Source organism: Rhinatrema bivittatum, chromosome 4 (assembly GCF_901001135.1).
Source record: "Rhinatrema bivittatum chromosome 4, aRhiBiv1.1, whole genome shotgun sequence".
NCBI lineage: Eukaryota > Metazoa > Chordata > Amphibia > Gymnophiona > Rhinatrematidae > Rhinatrema > Rhinatrema bivittatum.
This window is the reverse complement of record NC_042618.1, coordinates 37,842,174-37,859,007: the sequence shown is the minus strand read 5'-3', so window position 1 is coordinate 37,859,007 and position 16,834 is coordinate 37,842,174. Positions and strand designations below refer to the sequence as shown.

The 16,834-nt window shown below is 39.3% G+C and overlaps 1 protein-coding gene across 1 annotated transcript in view; it reads right to left on the bottom strand.

Annotated features, from left to right (window-relative positions):
• Window positions 1-1,121: 1,121 nt before the first annotated feature.
• DYNC1H1 (dynein cytoplasmic 1 heavy chain 1) overlaps window positions 1,122-16,834 on the bottom strand; it is a 378,125-nt gene continuing 362,412 nt past the window's right edge. The window contains exons 74-78 of the mRNA XM_029597957.1: window positions 14,561-14,714; window positions 13,854-13,996; window positions 12,053-12,221; window positions 5,216-5,343; window positions 1,122-1,635 (exon numbers count right to left, since the gene is read on the bottom strand). Coding sequence (XP_029453817.1) covers window positions 1,507-1,635; window positions 5,216-5,343; window positions 12,053-12,221; window positions 13,854-13,996; window positions 14,561-14,714 — 723 coding nt within the window. The 3' untranslated portion in view covers window positions 1,122-1,506. The remainder of the gene's footprint in view (window positions 1,636-5,215; window positions 5,344-12,052; window positions 12,222-13,853; window positions 13,997-14,560; window positions 14,715-16,834) is intronic.

Sequence of the window (16,834 nt, the reverse complement as noted above, 5' to 3'; positions counted from 1 at the left end):
ACAACTCTGGCACCGATGAATGTCGTGCGAGGGTCCTAAGCACAAAACAAGTTTTGTGCGGGTCCATTATGGACATGGTCCTCAGACATTCGGGGCATTTTCTGAATCCTGTCACCATTAGAAAAAATTGGCACTCGCATGATCGATGACTGTCGGGCACCGAAGAAAATGCCGGCGGGAATAGACCGCAAAACACGGTGATTTCACTTACAGGGCATCGGAGGGAATGGATGTCGATGGGAGAACCCGGTGAGGGTAATTTTATGAAGATTAAACTTCGAAAGTTCCGCGAGGAAAAGTTGTGAGAATTTCTCAGAGCTCCTAACCGCGAGGCAACTTGCTGCACGGAAAAAAGAGACTGAGAGGGGACCCTGGTGGCTGCAGGGTTAGTGGCATGCTGGGCATGCTCAGTGTGCCAGTCAAAGTTCTGGAAACTTTGACAAAAGTGTTCCGTGACAGGGCTCCATCTGATGATGTCACCCATATGTGAGGACTACCATCCTGCTTGTCCTGGGAGAAAGTACCTATGCCCCTTTTTCTTATTGCAGGCGTTATCCATGCGAAATTATAGCATTTTGATGAATCTAGGGGAAAGTTAGCTTTAAACAGTCTAACATATATTCAGTATCAAATTGTAGCACCAGGGGCGGTTCTATAATGAGGCAGGATGAGGTGGCCGCTTCAGGTGGCAGAAATTTGAGGCGGCAAAAAATGTCTTTCAGAACGCCACTGTGGCATCCACCTCACACTGCCTGTCCTGAGGGATGCTGCTGCGAGCCAGCCAGGCCGGCAGCAGCTGAAGAGGGGGGCACCATCTTGTCCCTCGCCTCAAGTGGCAGATTGCCTTGTGCTGCCCCCTGTATAGCATTATAACAAAATGATTTCCCTAAGGGCTGTAAGCCCCTCTTGTACATCCCAACCAAGTGGATGCCAGTTAAAGAAAAACCTCCAGCTTCTCAGAAATACTTAACTGAGAACACTGGATGGACTGGTCAAGGGTTCTGTTCTATTTTTATAAACTATTTTAACTATTATGAAAGGATTTCATTTTCTGATCAAAAAAAGAATCAGGTGAAGTTCTAAAATATGTTGACACAAAATGAGTTCCAATAACAAACATCTACAAATCATGCTGCAGAATTTTATTCAGTTTAATACAAGTATCCAAACAGTACAAGCATCAAGATCAATCTAAGACTTCAATTCTTTTGTGTTCCAACTGTAAAATTTTAATCCATTTCAAATTCCAGCCACAATGCACTGCTACAACTTACTATAAATCCAACTGCCTCCAGTCAATCTACTGACGTCTCAGAGATTAACACAAACATCTTTAATCTTTCTGCAACTTTCCAGAACAGCATCTACACATCACCACTTTTCAACTTCACACCAATCCACCTGCAGTACAGCCACAACTTAAGTAAAACTTTCTGAATACAGATTTTAGATGATGTATATCAACAGAACCTAACTAGCTCTATGGTTAGCATTAAAGACTGCTTGTTACTCTGTGCAAAGGACAGCAACACCACGTTCACAGAAGCTGTGAGGATCTTCCTTGGTAGCAATTTCAAAATCTACAGTGAAGATCAGATCGGCACGAGTGAAGTTCAGATACACTGGAAGTGTAACCTAGGGGGAAAAAAAAGATCATTTAACATTTTCATCTCAATTTAGATTTTGGTGTTTCTAGTTTTGCATTTTTTCCAAAGTATCATCAGTTGACATTATGGAATGAGTACATTACATTTAAATCAGACAAAATTTGATAATTAACTCCAACCTATGTTTGAACACAAACATGTTGACAGGAGGATTATAGGTATAAGGTCCACATGGGCCACAACCCTATGGGGTCGATTTTCAAAAACACGAGCGGTCGTACATGTGTGCGCAGTTCCCAGCGTGTGTGCATGTTATAAAATACGATTCCTGTGCACACGTATGGCCGATTTCAATATCGGCACGCGCATGTGCGGGTAGGTGTTGTGTAATGCATGCAACGGGGAGGGGGGGGGGAAATTAAAAAAAAAATACGCACGGCAACGTGAGTGGGCCTTTCCCAGTTCCCTATCCCTCTAACTACCCTTCCTACCTTTTCCCCTTTCCTCTTCTACCTGACCCCTACCTAGTCAGTCAAAGTTTTTTTTGTTTTCAAACTTACTGCTCCTTCCAGTGCATGCTTCCCCAGGACAGCATCTAATGGTGCTCTCCTAGCCAGCCCCTGCCCCGCCCCTTTTGGATGGCCTGGCACTTCTGCGCGCACAGGGAGATACGCGCATGGCCGGGCTGTTTCTAAAATGCACTCGGCCCAGCCACGAGCGTAACTCCTGGATGTTACGTATGCTGGCTTTTTAAAATGTGGGCTTTTATGTGATGTGAACCATCCTCCTGTTGATGATTTTTGTTCAAACATTGTAGATCAGAGTCACTGTGATGGCAAATATCTTTTTGATGTTCTGAAGTAATTCATTCTAGAAGCTATATAGCTGGTGAAAAATCTGAATTAATCCCCTGAAGCAGGCACTCATGCTGAAACAGAGCTTGTTGGGCCTCTTTTGGAAAGGCTGTGCAGAACTATATTTCAGCTGTTTTTATTTGCAATGCACAAAAAATATGGCTCTGTCATTTAAAATGTGCATAACAGTGACAGTATTGAGGGTTCCTAAATACTATCATGAATGCAAAATGTGTTTCTGTGCATGATGTTTTTCTATTGCTAGAGTGGCTGGTGTCACACAGTTTTTCTTCTTATCCTATCTACTTGTCCACAGAAACCATATGACCCAACCTACCTCAATTTTAAAGAGAATTCAGATCTCTACAACTGGAGTGAAAGGTAGATCAAAGCTAAGAGGAGGTGCTGTGAACAATTTAACACGTCAAGTCACCACCATGTTACACAACAGCAGTGCTGGGTCACATCAAGGGTCTATCAAGCCCAGTTTCCAAAGGCCAATTCAGGTAACAAGTACCTGGCAGGATCCAAATCAGTAGATAGATCCCATGCTGCTTATGCTCAGGGATAATTAGTGGCTTCCTCAAGTCTACCTGATTAATTACGATTTATGGACTTTTCCTCCAGAAACTTGTCCAAACCTTTTCTAAACCCAGCTATGTTAAATGAAAATTGGTTCTTACCTGCTAATTTTCGTTCCTGTAATACCACAGATCAGTCCAGAAAAGTGGGTTGTGTATCCCTACCAGCAGGTGGAGTCAGAACAATTAGAACTTTGGGCACTGCTACATAACGAGAGTGCCACCTGCAGTCCCTCAGTATTGACCTGTACCCAAGCCCATGCTAACAGAACTAAATAACGAAGGGTAGCACCCAACCAAATTTCCGAACTACCAAGACACAGAGAAAAGCTGTTGCAGGAGACAAGGGAGCAGCTGTAGCAGAGACGGTGGTGAGTGGCCAGGAGCCCGTGGTCATCAGACACTGAACTGTGGCGGGCGAAACCCTGACAGGAATATCCAATTCCCCGGACGCCCGGCTTCTACTGAGGGATGGCCCACGAAGGCACGTAACACCTCAGGAAGCGACCGTAAACAAAAAAATTAAATTCAAACTAACTAAATAAAAAATATAATTAAAGACTGCAGGTGTGCAACTGTACCACCCGCTGGAGTCAGAGAAATACTGAGGGGACTGCAGGTGGCACTCTCGTTAATTAGCAGTGCCCAAAGTTCTAATTGTTCTGACTCCACCTGCTGGTAGGGATGCACAACCCACTTTTCTGGACTGATCTGGATACGTTCAGGAACTGCCTTTACCACATCCTCCAGTAATGAATTCTAAAGCTTAATTGTGTGTTTAGTGAAAAATGTTTCTCCAATTTGTTTTAAATGTGCTACTTAGTAACTTCATGGGGTCCCCATTCTTTACATTTTTGAAAGAGTAAACCAATTTGCATTTACCTATTCCATTCCACTCATATTTCCCCTCAGCCATCATCTCTCCAAGCTGAAAAGCCCTAACCTCTTTAGCTTTTCCATCTCCTTTATCATTTTGGTCACTCTTATCTAACTTTTCTCTGTACAATTAGTTCTAAAGAATGCTAAGAGTATCCAATGGCTACCTTCAGCAGTGGCTGTGCAATGAAATTCCCTTCAATACTGGCTGCAATGACTTATTTTAGTTAAATCATTTATGTATCGCTTAACAGAAAAAATATCTTCCTAAGCAATTTACAACATAAAATTATACAAATACAATAAAAAAATATTAAAAACAATATAACGAAACCAGAAAAGGAAAATATTAAAAATATTCTTATCAAGCAAGTTTTTAATGCTTTTCTAAATTTAAGCAATTCTGTTTCTTCTCTCAAAAATGGTGGTAAATCATTCCAAAATTTGAAGATCATTCCTGCAAAAGATTTTACTCTCAAGCGAGACTGCCTAAACAATCTAACATCCTGAACATTCAATAGATGTTCTGACATTGATCTCAAAAGACGAGTAGGTTTATACCAAATTAAACGGTTATATAGCTGTGGGGAACTTTCACCTCTCATCAACTTAACGCCAAAACCAGATTTTTAAATTTACATCTGGCACTCACTGAAAGTCAATGAAGATCGTATAATAATGGCTTTGCTGGGGTTTTCCTACTTCCTGTCACTTTATGAGCCGCAGTAAAATTACTTGTAAGTTACATATTTCTAGTTTCACAGGTGATATGGAATATCTTGTTAACTTGACTGGTCATAGATTCTCACTGAAATCTGAAGTTAAGACTATTTCACTCAGCTCCATTTTCTTTGTGATGTTGCTATTGAAACATTACCTCAGTCTGTTTATATCTATTACAATATTTACTTTTTTCAAGTTTATATACTGTCCTTCCTCAAAGGGCTACAGGGCAGTGAATATAAGCCATAAAAACAATACATGAATAACAAACAGTAAAAATAAACAAACATCAATAACCAAAAATAAAAACCCAAAGGAAACAAATTTTTAGTTTCTATTAATTACACATGAATTTGCTAAAGTTATGTTGCTTGCTCCTGAAATATTTTCTGCTATATGATATTTTTAAAACTTCTGCACAGTGACTAAATAAATGGCAAACAGTAAATCATGCTTTCTACAAGCTGAACACTCATTTTAAATTAAAGGGACACTGTCAGGATTGATGAATAGGAGTAAATCACCAATTGTATCTATAGTGAAACAGCAAAGATACACATTACGTGCCACTTACCACATTGGCCTTTTTCTCAGCACTGGTTTGCTTGACCCAGCGAAGCTGTGTCAGAGGTAACACAGTTGAGATAGCATGTGAGAGGGACAGCTTATTGTTATTACATGTAGCGCCTTGGAGCTTTAAACCTATAAATACAAATACGTGTGTTTAAGTTTGATAAAAAAAAAAGCCTAAACAGAACATTTTTGTATGGTCCCATGTGTAGAACATAACTTTTTCCAATCACTGTAAAATACTTAAGCATTATTTTACATTCTCACCCTGGTTTACAACTGACATGTGACCTACGGTGCCTCCTTGTTTCACTCTCCTGCTGAAATCCATACCTCCTAACGAGGTCATCATTTCAGCCATCACCATCTCAGTTTTTGTTGGTCTGTCCATGTACGGTAGCAGGACACAGGACTGTATGCACCACCCGATTCTCAGAGAATTTAAAATGCAATAGTAAATTTGCCAACAGAGGTTTAAAGCATTTTCCTGCATTTCCTTAGGCTGTGGAGACAGACCTACTTAGCAGGAACTCAGGAATTGTCACTTAGGTTAATTGTGGTAATAGGAGCTGCTTCCTTCTCAAAGGCTCATCTTAAAAATGTCTCACCACATAATGATATTCGACTAGTTGCATCTGAGAAGCACAAAAATGCCACCAGAGGGAGAATAACGTGTGTCGGGCAAGAATGTATGTGTCTGAAACTGGCTCAATCTGTTTGCTGTTGGAAGACAAAATTTTCAAAGACACCTCCGAAAGAACAGATGCTACAGGTCAGGTAAGAAATGGGGTTACTGTGGTGGTAGTGCGACTGTCCAGTCACATGCAGGCTATTCAATCCTTAATAGCCATAACATAATTTGAAGGTCTATAGCTAAACTGGAAAAAAAAACCAAAACCCACAAAAACCCCCCAAAACAAAACACAAAACTCCAAAACAAAAAAACAAAACCCCAAAAAACAACAAAAAAACCCACCCTTTTACCAATTCTACAAAATCACAAAAAATAAGTTTCTCATCCAAGGGCTGTTCACAGTCATCACTACTCAGCAGGCACAGGCTCTGCATGGCTCCTCCCAAGAAACTTTTGACTCATTTGAAACTGAGTCTAAATCTGGTAGATTCCGATTTTTTGAATATGAAGTTTCTTCATCAAGAATACAGCACAAAAAAATCAGATATTAAAAAGATGGCCTTATTGCAGATGCCTTAGCAGGCACAACCAAAAATAGACAAACTTCTCCTTTCATCCTGCAATTCTGGAAATTAAACATGGAAAAATCTTCACGGAGAGGGTGGTGGATGCCTGGAACGCCCTTCTGGAGGAAGTGGTGAAGACCAAAACTGTGAAGGATTTCAAAGGGGCGGGGGGATAAACACTGTGGATCCATAAAGTCTAGAGGATGTGAATGAAGAGAAGAGGCATGGGGGTGGTTTGCGGGAATGACAGCTACTACCTGGAGATTAATACCCTTATTTAATAAACATACACACTGTTAATGTGACTCCAACATTGCGCTATGCTTCAACAGCAAGAGGAAATGTGGAGAAAAGGATTTGCATTCACAAAAAAGTGGGGGAGTAGCTGGCTTGTTGCGGCGGTTACTACCCCAAACCAAATAAGCCTGATACTTCACTTTCAATGCATATCCAGCGCAGCTCACTGCTTCAACGGCAGGGGGGAATGACGATAAGAGGATTTACATTCAGACAACTACCAACAAGGACTGAATTGCACAGGCTGGGTAAATAGATAAGTGTGGGAGTAGCTTGCTTATTGCAGCAGTTACTACCCCTAACCAATTAAGCTAGATACTTCACTTAGACGCAGTTCGATACTTCACTTAGATGCAGTTCCAGCACTGCTCTCTACATTAATGGCGGGGGTGGAAGGGAAATAGAACCAAAAGGTTACTAAGGGCCAAGAGTAATCAGATAAATATGAGAAAAAAAACCCCCAAGTGTGATAGCTTGCTGAGCAGACTGGATGGGCCGTTTGGTCTTCTGCCGTCATTTCTATGTTTCTATATGTTATGATCATACATTCCTCCTCAGTTGGGCTGCCAGGTAATGCCCATGTTCTACAAAGCAAACACAGCACAGATCACCAGAGGATTTGCATAAAAGATACCTAACAGCATCAACTGAGCCCAATATTCAAGAAAAGAACCAACGTATGAAAGCAAATTGCTGATATCTGTCTCCATCCTTAAGTTCAGTCATTTTGGTGGGTGGAAGGAATGAGTGAGCACCTGCCAGCTCATGACAGGAAGGCAGTAACAATTTGCAAAAAATGAGAAAATACTCTAAGAACCTAACCAAACAACAAAAACTAACTGGCAAAAGTACAAATATAGTAGGAAATACAGAGTGTTGCTTCAGTAATGTCAAGTGGATAAAAACTTGACTCAGGAATGACTAAGGAGAGGTGATTAAAACCTAAAGAAGCGAGATTGATAACTGCAGCATAGGACAATGGATTACAATTACTGACAAAATGGTTTATAGCCAGCAAAGAAACAGTAAAACAAATAAATGCAGATTCTGTAAATTAGAATTAGAAATGGTTACACATCTCATTGTTGGTTGTCAAGTGCTGGTGTCAGAAGTCCTGTATACAGAAAGGCATGATAAGCTGGAAGAGGTCATCTGATAGAAACTGTAATCACATCACTGGCCAGAAAAAGCACAGACTTCACAACCCTGAGAGAACTATAGAGCACAAGAAATTTGTGATAATCTGGGACATTTCTACTTCAACTTATAAAAGCTTGATGCAAGAAAAATGGAAATTGTGGTAACCGAGCAAAGCACAGCAGTGCTGACAGAAGTGTTAGTACTAAGTAACTTTTCTGTGGACCATACGGAGAGAGAGAAGACCCTTAAGTACCAAATACAATCAAATTAAAAACGTGGCAGAAAGATACAAAAATAGTCTCAATTGTATTAAGCAACACAGGTCTGTTTAAAATGAACTTACAGACACAGCTAGACATGCTACCTATACATATTACACCCTATGAATCCCAGAAGAAATCTCTCTGGCATAATGCAACTATTAAGGGCATTAGCAGTAAATTTGAGACAGATCATATTCAACGTACCCAGGTTTGAGTGAGGGTCATTCCTGTCGAGGCATTTTATTTAAAATACTTACAAACCACTTGAGTATATTGTACTAAGTGGTGGTCAAAGATGCATGAACATCATGAATTTCCAACTAATACATAAAACAAGATTAAATTACAATCATAAATTAACATTCATATATTGATATTTATAATGCTTCATGAAATAGGTGGGCTTTCAGTTGTTTGCGAAAGGTTTTAACATCCTAAATGAGATGCAACTGGCTAGGTAACTCATTCCACACAACAGGGACTAAAAGAAAATTCAAGTCGAATATGTTTAAAAGAAGGAACCACCAGCTCTGACAAATTTGAAGACCGAAGTTGATTGGACGGTTGATATAAGTTTATGTAAAAAGGACCTTCCCCTTCAAATGTTTTAAAAATTAAAACCAATATCTTAAATTTAGTATGTTGGGCTACTGGTAGCTAATGTAGCTTGATAAGCAGTGTAACATGATCACACAATTTCAGCAGCATTTTGCAACAACTGAATAGCCCTAATCCTATATTTTGGAAGCCCTATAAGTGCTGAATTACTATAATCAAGAATAGTTAAAAGAAATGCTTGGACAATTGTCCAAAAATCAATTTGAAGTAACAATTCTCAATTTTTTCAATAATCATACTTTATAAAAACCAATGTGAAGAAGCTTTTTGAATGTGTGCAATTCATGGAATAATCAAATTGAAACCCCAAATTATGAACAGACTCCACAAATGGAATGTAAACACCATCGATTGACAAACCTTGACAAGTATCTGGAAATAAAACAATAAAATATCCACATAGCCTCAGTCTTTTAAACATTAAGCATTAACTGATTACCTAGCATCTGGGCTTTGATACAGTATATAGACATGAATCAATTTGAGAGAGCTGTATTAACATCTGATTGAATGAGAAAAAATAAATGAATGTCATCAGCATAAATCTTAAAATGGAATGAACTGTTCCAAAATCTGAGTGAGAAAAGCAAAAATAAATGTTAATTTTGCTGATAAAATTGATCATTGTGGGACACCCATTTTCAAATCCTGCCAACTTGATTCATCTTAACCTATCTTAACCTGAATTTTTCTTCCTATTAAAAATGACGAGAAACACTGATGATCTGCCCAACTATTCCTATTTTTTTTTAATTTAATTAATAAAATTGAATGAGAAATAGTATCAAAGGCCAATGAAAAAAATCTAAAAATAAAGCAATCACTGCATGATTAGCTTCAAGATATCGAAGGAGGAAATCAGAGACTAAAGTATCTCTGTGCTGTGGCAACTACAGAAACTGCACCGATGTTGACTAAGCATTTGCTAATCATAAGAACATGCCATACTGAGTCAGACCAAGGGTCCATCAAGCCCAGCATCCTGTTTCCAACAGTGGCCAAACCAGGCTACAAGTACCTGGCAAGTACCCAAAAACTAAGTCTATTCCATGTTACCGTTCCTAGTAATAGCAGTGGCTATTTTCTAAGTCAACTTAATTAATAGCAGGAAATGGACTTCTCCTCCAAGAACTTATCCAATCCTTTTGTTAAACACAACTATACTAACTGCACTAACCACATCCTCTGGCAACAAATTCCAGAGTTTAATTCTGTGTTGAGTAAAAAAAACTTTCTCCGATTAGTTTTAAATGTGCCACATGCTAACTTCATGGAGTGCCCCCTAGTCTATTATCTGAAAGAGTAAAGAACAGATTCACATCTACCCGTTCTAGACCTCTCATGATTTTAAACACCTCTATCATATCCCCCCTCAGCAGTCTCTTCTCCAAGCTGAAAAGTCCTAACCTCTTTAGTCTTTCCTCATAGGGGAGCTGTTCCATTCCCCTTATCATTTTGGTAGCCCTTCTCTGTACCTTCTCCATTGCAATTATCTTTTTTGAGATGCGGCGACCAGAATTTTACACAGTATTCAAGGTGCGGTCTCACCATGGAGCGATACAGAGGCATTATGACATTTTCCGTTTTATTCACCATTCCCTTCCTAATAATTCCCAACATTCTGCTTGCTTTTTTGACTGCCGCAGCACACTGAACCGATGATTTCAATGTGTTATCCACTATGACGCCTAGATCTCTTTCTTGGGTTGTAGCACCTAATATGGAACCCAACATTGTGTAATTATAGCATGGGTTATTTTTCCCTATATGCATCACCTTGCACTTATCCACATTAAATTTCATCTGCCATTTCGATGCCCAATTTTCCAGTCTCACAAGGTCTTCCTGCAGTTTATCACAATCTGCTTGTGATTTAACTACTCTGAACAATTTTGTTTATTAAAGATCGATTAACTATAACAAGGATATTCAAAAACTGGTTTTTCCCTTTTTGCAGATCAGACAAGGATTCAGAAAACAAAAGACAGACGTAAAGAATATAATTCCTTTTCTACTTCTACAGAAGATACTGGTTGGAAGCAGCCCCAAATTATAGTATCAAAATTGCCTACTGGAGAACAGAGTGCACCATGACCTTTAACTATTGTTAATAAAGAAGCAAACTTATTAGCAACAGCAATCTGCAAACTGGCTCTTTGGATAAATTGTACCACAACAGGAAGGTAATTTTGTTAAAGAACTATCTGAAATAGTTTGTATGGCCTATTAAGTGAGCTAATTGTTTGGAATAATACTCCTTTTTAACTAAAGTTCTGCATTCCTTGCAAGACTGGTGGAATAAAACAGCATTCCCTGGGGTCTTGTTTGCACCATTTTTACTCTGCTTGATGCAAAGCCTGCTTTTTTTCACTTAGCTGTTGATTAAACCAAGGTACTGATCTATTTTTGTCTATTCACTTTTTGTAATGTCATTGGAGCAACCTCTTGCATAGTTTATTTTATTTCCTCATTGAAGTTATCAACCCATGTGGAGACATTACCCCAAATAAGCATTTTACTTTCCCAGGCAGTGGCCTGGTAAATGAGAATATTTAAAAATAATTTCCATATTTTTATAACATTAGCCATAATCAGTAAGATGATGCATCATACTGCAATATTTGGACACATCTGTGGTATTATATACTGCAGTCTGTGCTTAGCTTAAGCTTTCACATCCAGTTGTATTGGCTGAAGATGGACTCCTGTGACAACTCATACAAACCATTGAACCATCATGGAAGCTGGAAAACTGCAGAACATGCAGTGAAAGAATTATCAGCAAAGCCTGACTGCAGGTTCTGCAAGACATGTACTCAAAGACCGTTGCCCATTATTCAATGAACAACTGCAGAGAGAGAGATCATTGATGAAGATAGATGCAGCATTTCCTATAAGGCCAAGTGGAACAGTCTGAGAAGCAGACCCCAATATCTGTGTGTCATCTGCAACAGGGACATTTTTGAAACAGTGTATGCCCCTTATCTATATATCACCTGTGACTGACAGATATGTGAACTGCAAATTATATAATTACAACCCAAGCCAAGAGACTATGAAGAAATCACAAATTAGTAGATTTCTGCAACTCCACCTTAATGGTTTATGGACTTACCAACTGTAACAATACTTGATATTATACTATGTTGTAGCTTCATAGATAAACATATAATATATACAAGACTCCAATGCATTATATATATATATATATATATATATATATATATAATCTTGAATGCAAAACGAGTTTTTCCAGGCCACTTAAAAGCACTCCATCTGATTACAAGCCTCAGTTAATTGGAAAAGAAATTCAAAAAACAAACCTGTAATTCCAAAACTGTAAGCATCCAGGACTGCATTCTGAGCAGTAGTGACACTGACTTCTAGACAGAGCTCCTCCAGAGACCAGCTGTTTGCCTGCGCCACATACTGTCTTGTAGCAGTGATGTAAGCTTCAGGTACGAACAAGCCACCAAGCCAAACATGGAGGTTCTGTTAAAAGAAACATTCCCTCAAATGTTACCACAACAGATCAGGATATACTGCTCCTACTGATGCCACACCTGATATCTCTTTGCTTAGTCCAATACAATATTTCTGCATTAAAATAGGATTCAAGAGCAGAAAATACAATATAGTTTGATTTTTTGATAGTTATTCTGACCATGTCCTAAGCAACATTAACTAATCAGAGTTCATAAACTATATACTGTGAAACTTCTGTAGGAAAACCAACAATAGGATCAGGTGAATGGCTATAATGTCCTAAATGGGTTGGTAAGAATGCATTTATTTTTTTATTTCAACAATTTATATTCTGCCAATCCACCATTCTCAGGATTACAACACATACATAATATCAAAACACATTGCACTGACAACATAAAACTACTTACTTACTAGCGCTCTAAATACATCCTGCATTATGCAGATAAGGAACCCAGTTAATCAAGATTCAGAAATGATTAGGACTAGAAGTCGTGCCCTGATTATTCTGGTCAAACAAAAAGATTAAACCACAAGCTACCGAGCTGCGGCCAGCATTCAAACAGTGAACATAGTAACCCAACACGAATGCTGGAATGAAGTGATACAGTCCCGATACTTCAAATCAGTATATAATGACAACGTTTATTCCATTCAAATTCGGCAACTCCATTGTTATATGAACAATCTTATATGCACTCGGGGTCCCCCGACACGGACCCGTGTTTCGCCAGCGGCTGCGTCGGGAGGGATACCCGTGGTATTTTACAGGAAATCTAAAAACAATTATAAAGGACTATATTAATAATGGTAACGGTACAGAATACATAACAGATGAATGCACATACAGGTTATTACCTTTAGACGGAATTCATACGTTCCTGGCATGGAGTGCAATGGAGGAAGGATCGCAAGCAACTTAAAAGCTGTCAAAACTCGCGCCAACCAGATTCTACAGACCAATCAGAATCGAGGAACAACAGACCAATCATATGTGGATAAGAAACAGCTGTAGCCTATCAGAATCAAGTGAAATGAAACCATTCGATTTCTTTGTTAAGGCCCCTAGGTGAAACACTCTCTAAGCGATGTATCCATCTCTGTTCACAACGCAGTAGTAAAGCGTCGAAATCCCCACCACGCAGGGAGGGGGGAACTATTTCTAAAACAAAGAAAAATAAATCAGATACTGTATGAGAGTATTCTGTACCGTTACCATTATTAATACAGTCCTTTATAATTGTTTTTAGATTTCCTGTAAAATACCACGGGTATCCCTCCCGACGCAGCCGCTGGCGAAACACGGGTCCGTGTCGGGGGACCCCGAGTGCATATAAGATTGTTCGTATAACAATGGAGTTGCCGAATTTGAATGGAATAAACGTTGTCATTATATACTGATTTGAAGTATCGGGACTGTATCACTTCATTCCAGCATTCGTGTTGGGTTACTACCAAACAAAAAGATTAACATCTCTTGCTATGAAACGAGAAGTCTTGAATAAACTGTTCTTAACTATTTAAAAGTTTTCATCCACTATGAAAAAAATGTATTTAGTCTGGAACTAAAAGATTTTATACTTTGAAAAAACAGAAACATTTAACCTTACGATCCTTCTCTAAAGCCTCTATATGTACCTTCAGTTCCTTTGCTCCACCAGAAGCAGCTGCCTGCGAGATGTTCTGCAGTTGCTTAATACGGTCGCTGAAATCTGCCACCCACTGTAGAACGGTCATGCCAGCGGGGACCGTGAATCGAGACCAACTGCCAGGCAGAATGCCTGCGAGAAGGAAACAAAACCCAACACCTCATAAAACGCTGCCTAGAATACTGCCCCTGCTGTCCCAACAGTCAGACAACTGAACAGGTCAGGCGCCGTTAATCCACGAAGGTTTACAAAGCCAATTCCAAAAGAAAAAAAAAACCCAACACATTAAACCCAAGATAGGGAATTGTGGTGCTGGGGCTGCTGCTGCGTCATGTTGGGAATTCCTAATTTTAGACTTCAAAGTACAAGAAATGTAATCACCCTTCCCCACCCAATTAACGGGAAGTCCCCAAAACTAAACCCTTTCTGAAATTCTTCATTCTTCTCATTTTTCTTAAATAAATAAAAGCAAAAGCCAAACATCTTAGGGTAGGAAAACAGGATTTTAGTTTTCTAAAGCTTTCTAGTGCTGACTGCAGCGGCAGCATAGTGCATCCTACCAACTGAAAGTTACCCTGCCATGCATGGAAGCTGGTTTTACAAGAGCCATCAACTTCTGCTGGGAAAAGTCAAACAAATCAACCGAGTGTGGAGGCAGAATAAATTAAAATACAAACCCCTCCCTCCAAGTCATACCTTTCACCAATTCATTGATAAGGGTACGGAGATAGTTGGTCTGTTTCTTTTTCCCTTCACACACTTGAACTACATCAGCAAGGTCTTGACGAACATCCTGAAGCAGCTTGGCTCCCATCTTCACTTCTCTTTCAAAGAACCTGAACAGTGGATCCTGAATTTTCAAGGATTAAACAAGTTTCAACATGCACAAAATACAATCACTAGTACAACTAGAACAAATCTGATTCATTTTGATATTCGAGAATTTATTCTGTCTGTTCCTTGTATCTCTGAAGCACTACACATTTCCTAAGTTTTAAAACCACAGTATTTAGGTAAAAGATGGCATATAAAAAACACACACACACAGGAACACGTGAAAAAGCTTGAAAATAGCCATTTACAACAGCAGCAAAATACTGCATGCTCATCTTTAAAAGTCTGCGGCTCTTTCAAACAACCATACATTACATTCATAGGTGTTTTGTTTCCATATACATTTTATAGAATATAAACATCCTGCCTCTATAATCACAAAAAATTTAAAGTGCACCTATTTGAATAAACCTCCTATGAGAGAATGATCACAGCTTCTTTTGGAAATGCTTCCACATTCTAACTAGCAAAAGCTGCAGCAATACGCTCCTAAGCACTGATCAATTTCCTTCTGTACCCCGCTCTCTCAAAATGTTCTTAGCACATACAGTGCTAAGAAAGTTTGTGAATCCCCTAGGATGGTTTGTATTTTAACACAACTTATACTCAAAACATGATCAGATCCTACTTCCTACATCACCACTAATCTGGCTTCAGAAAAGGCCATGGTATGGAATCTGTCCTCCGGGCCAACACCACCAGTATTCACTCACATGAAGACCAAGGTGGTAACACCCTCCTTATTCTCCTACATCTTTCAGCTGCCTTTGATACCATCGATAAATTCTCGATCCAATGCGTAAGGGACACTGGCATTGAAAGCATAACCCTGATAATCCTTTTGTATAAATAAATCAGATAAAATGATATATTTTGGATTATGTAGTCAACAAAGATTCAGTATCTATATGAAGTACGTGTGAACCCTCTTTTTCAGTAACTGTTGGCACTTCCTTGAGCAGCAATAACTTAAACATTTCCCAAAACGGTTGACTAGTCTCATTATCTTTGAGGAATTTTGCCCTGCTCTTAACATAAGAAATTGCCATGCTGGGTCAGACCAAGGGTCCATCAAGCCCAGCATCCTGTTTCCAACAGAGGCCAAACCAGGCCACAAGAACCTGGCAATTACCCAAACACTAAGAAGATCCCATGCTACTGATGCAATTAATAGCAGTGACTATTCCCCAAGTAAACTTGATTAATAGCCATTAATGGACTTCTCCTCCAAGAACTTATCCAAACCTTTTTTGAACCCAGCTACAACAACTGCACTAACCACATCCTCTGGCAACAAATTCCAGAGCTTTATTGTGCATTGAGTGAAAAAGAATTTTCTCCGATTAGTCTTAAATGTGCTACTTGCTAACTTCATGGAATGCCCCCTAGTCCTTCTATTATTCGAAAGTGTAAATAACCGAGTCACATCTACTCGTGCAAAACTTCCATTTCTGACATTTGAGGGCTTCCTTGTAGTTGATAGTTTTACCACGCTGTTTCACCAAAGTTGCCCACAGCACAACTACTTTTCCAGCTGCAGCGTTTTGGAATGGAAAAGTAGTTGTGCTGTGGGCAACTTTGGTGAAACAACGTGGTAAAACTATCAAGTCTTGGCAATCCTGTGAATAAATACAATGATGGAGTAGCGTGGTCTTGGTGATTAAAGAAAGGAGGTGCAAAAACAGCGATAGAGGCACCAAGGATGTGTGATTAAAGAATGGTAACTGGTAATTCCGGGATGTAAAATAGCTGTAATACGAGAGGTTGATGAAGATTGACAGATTAATCAAGATGTGAAGTTGGATGTTCCCTGTATGTGTAAGAAATAATAAACGTGACAAATCGATTGGAGGTTCCCTGCATGTGAAAGAAATAACAGCTGTGATATGTTCCCCTGAGGAAACCATCGGGTGAAACAGGAATCTCTTGTCGGGAATATTTTGAAGAACAAGAGGGAGTACTTTAAAAAAGCAAAATTGCTTACCTTGTAATAGGTGTTATCCCAGGACAGCAGGATGTAGTCCTCACATATGGGTGACGTCACTAGCGGAGCCCTAGTGCGGGAAAAAACTCTGTCAAAGTTTCCAGAAACTTTTGACTGGCCCAGTAAGGCCACTGAGCATGCCCAGCATGCCA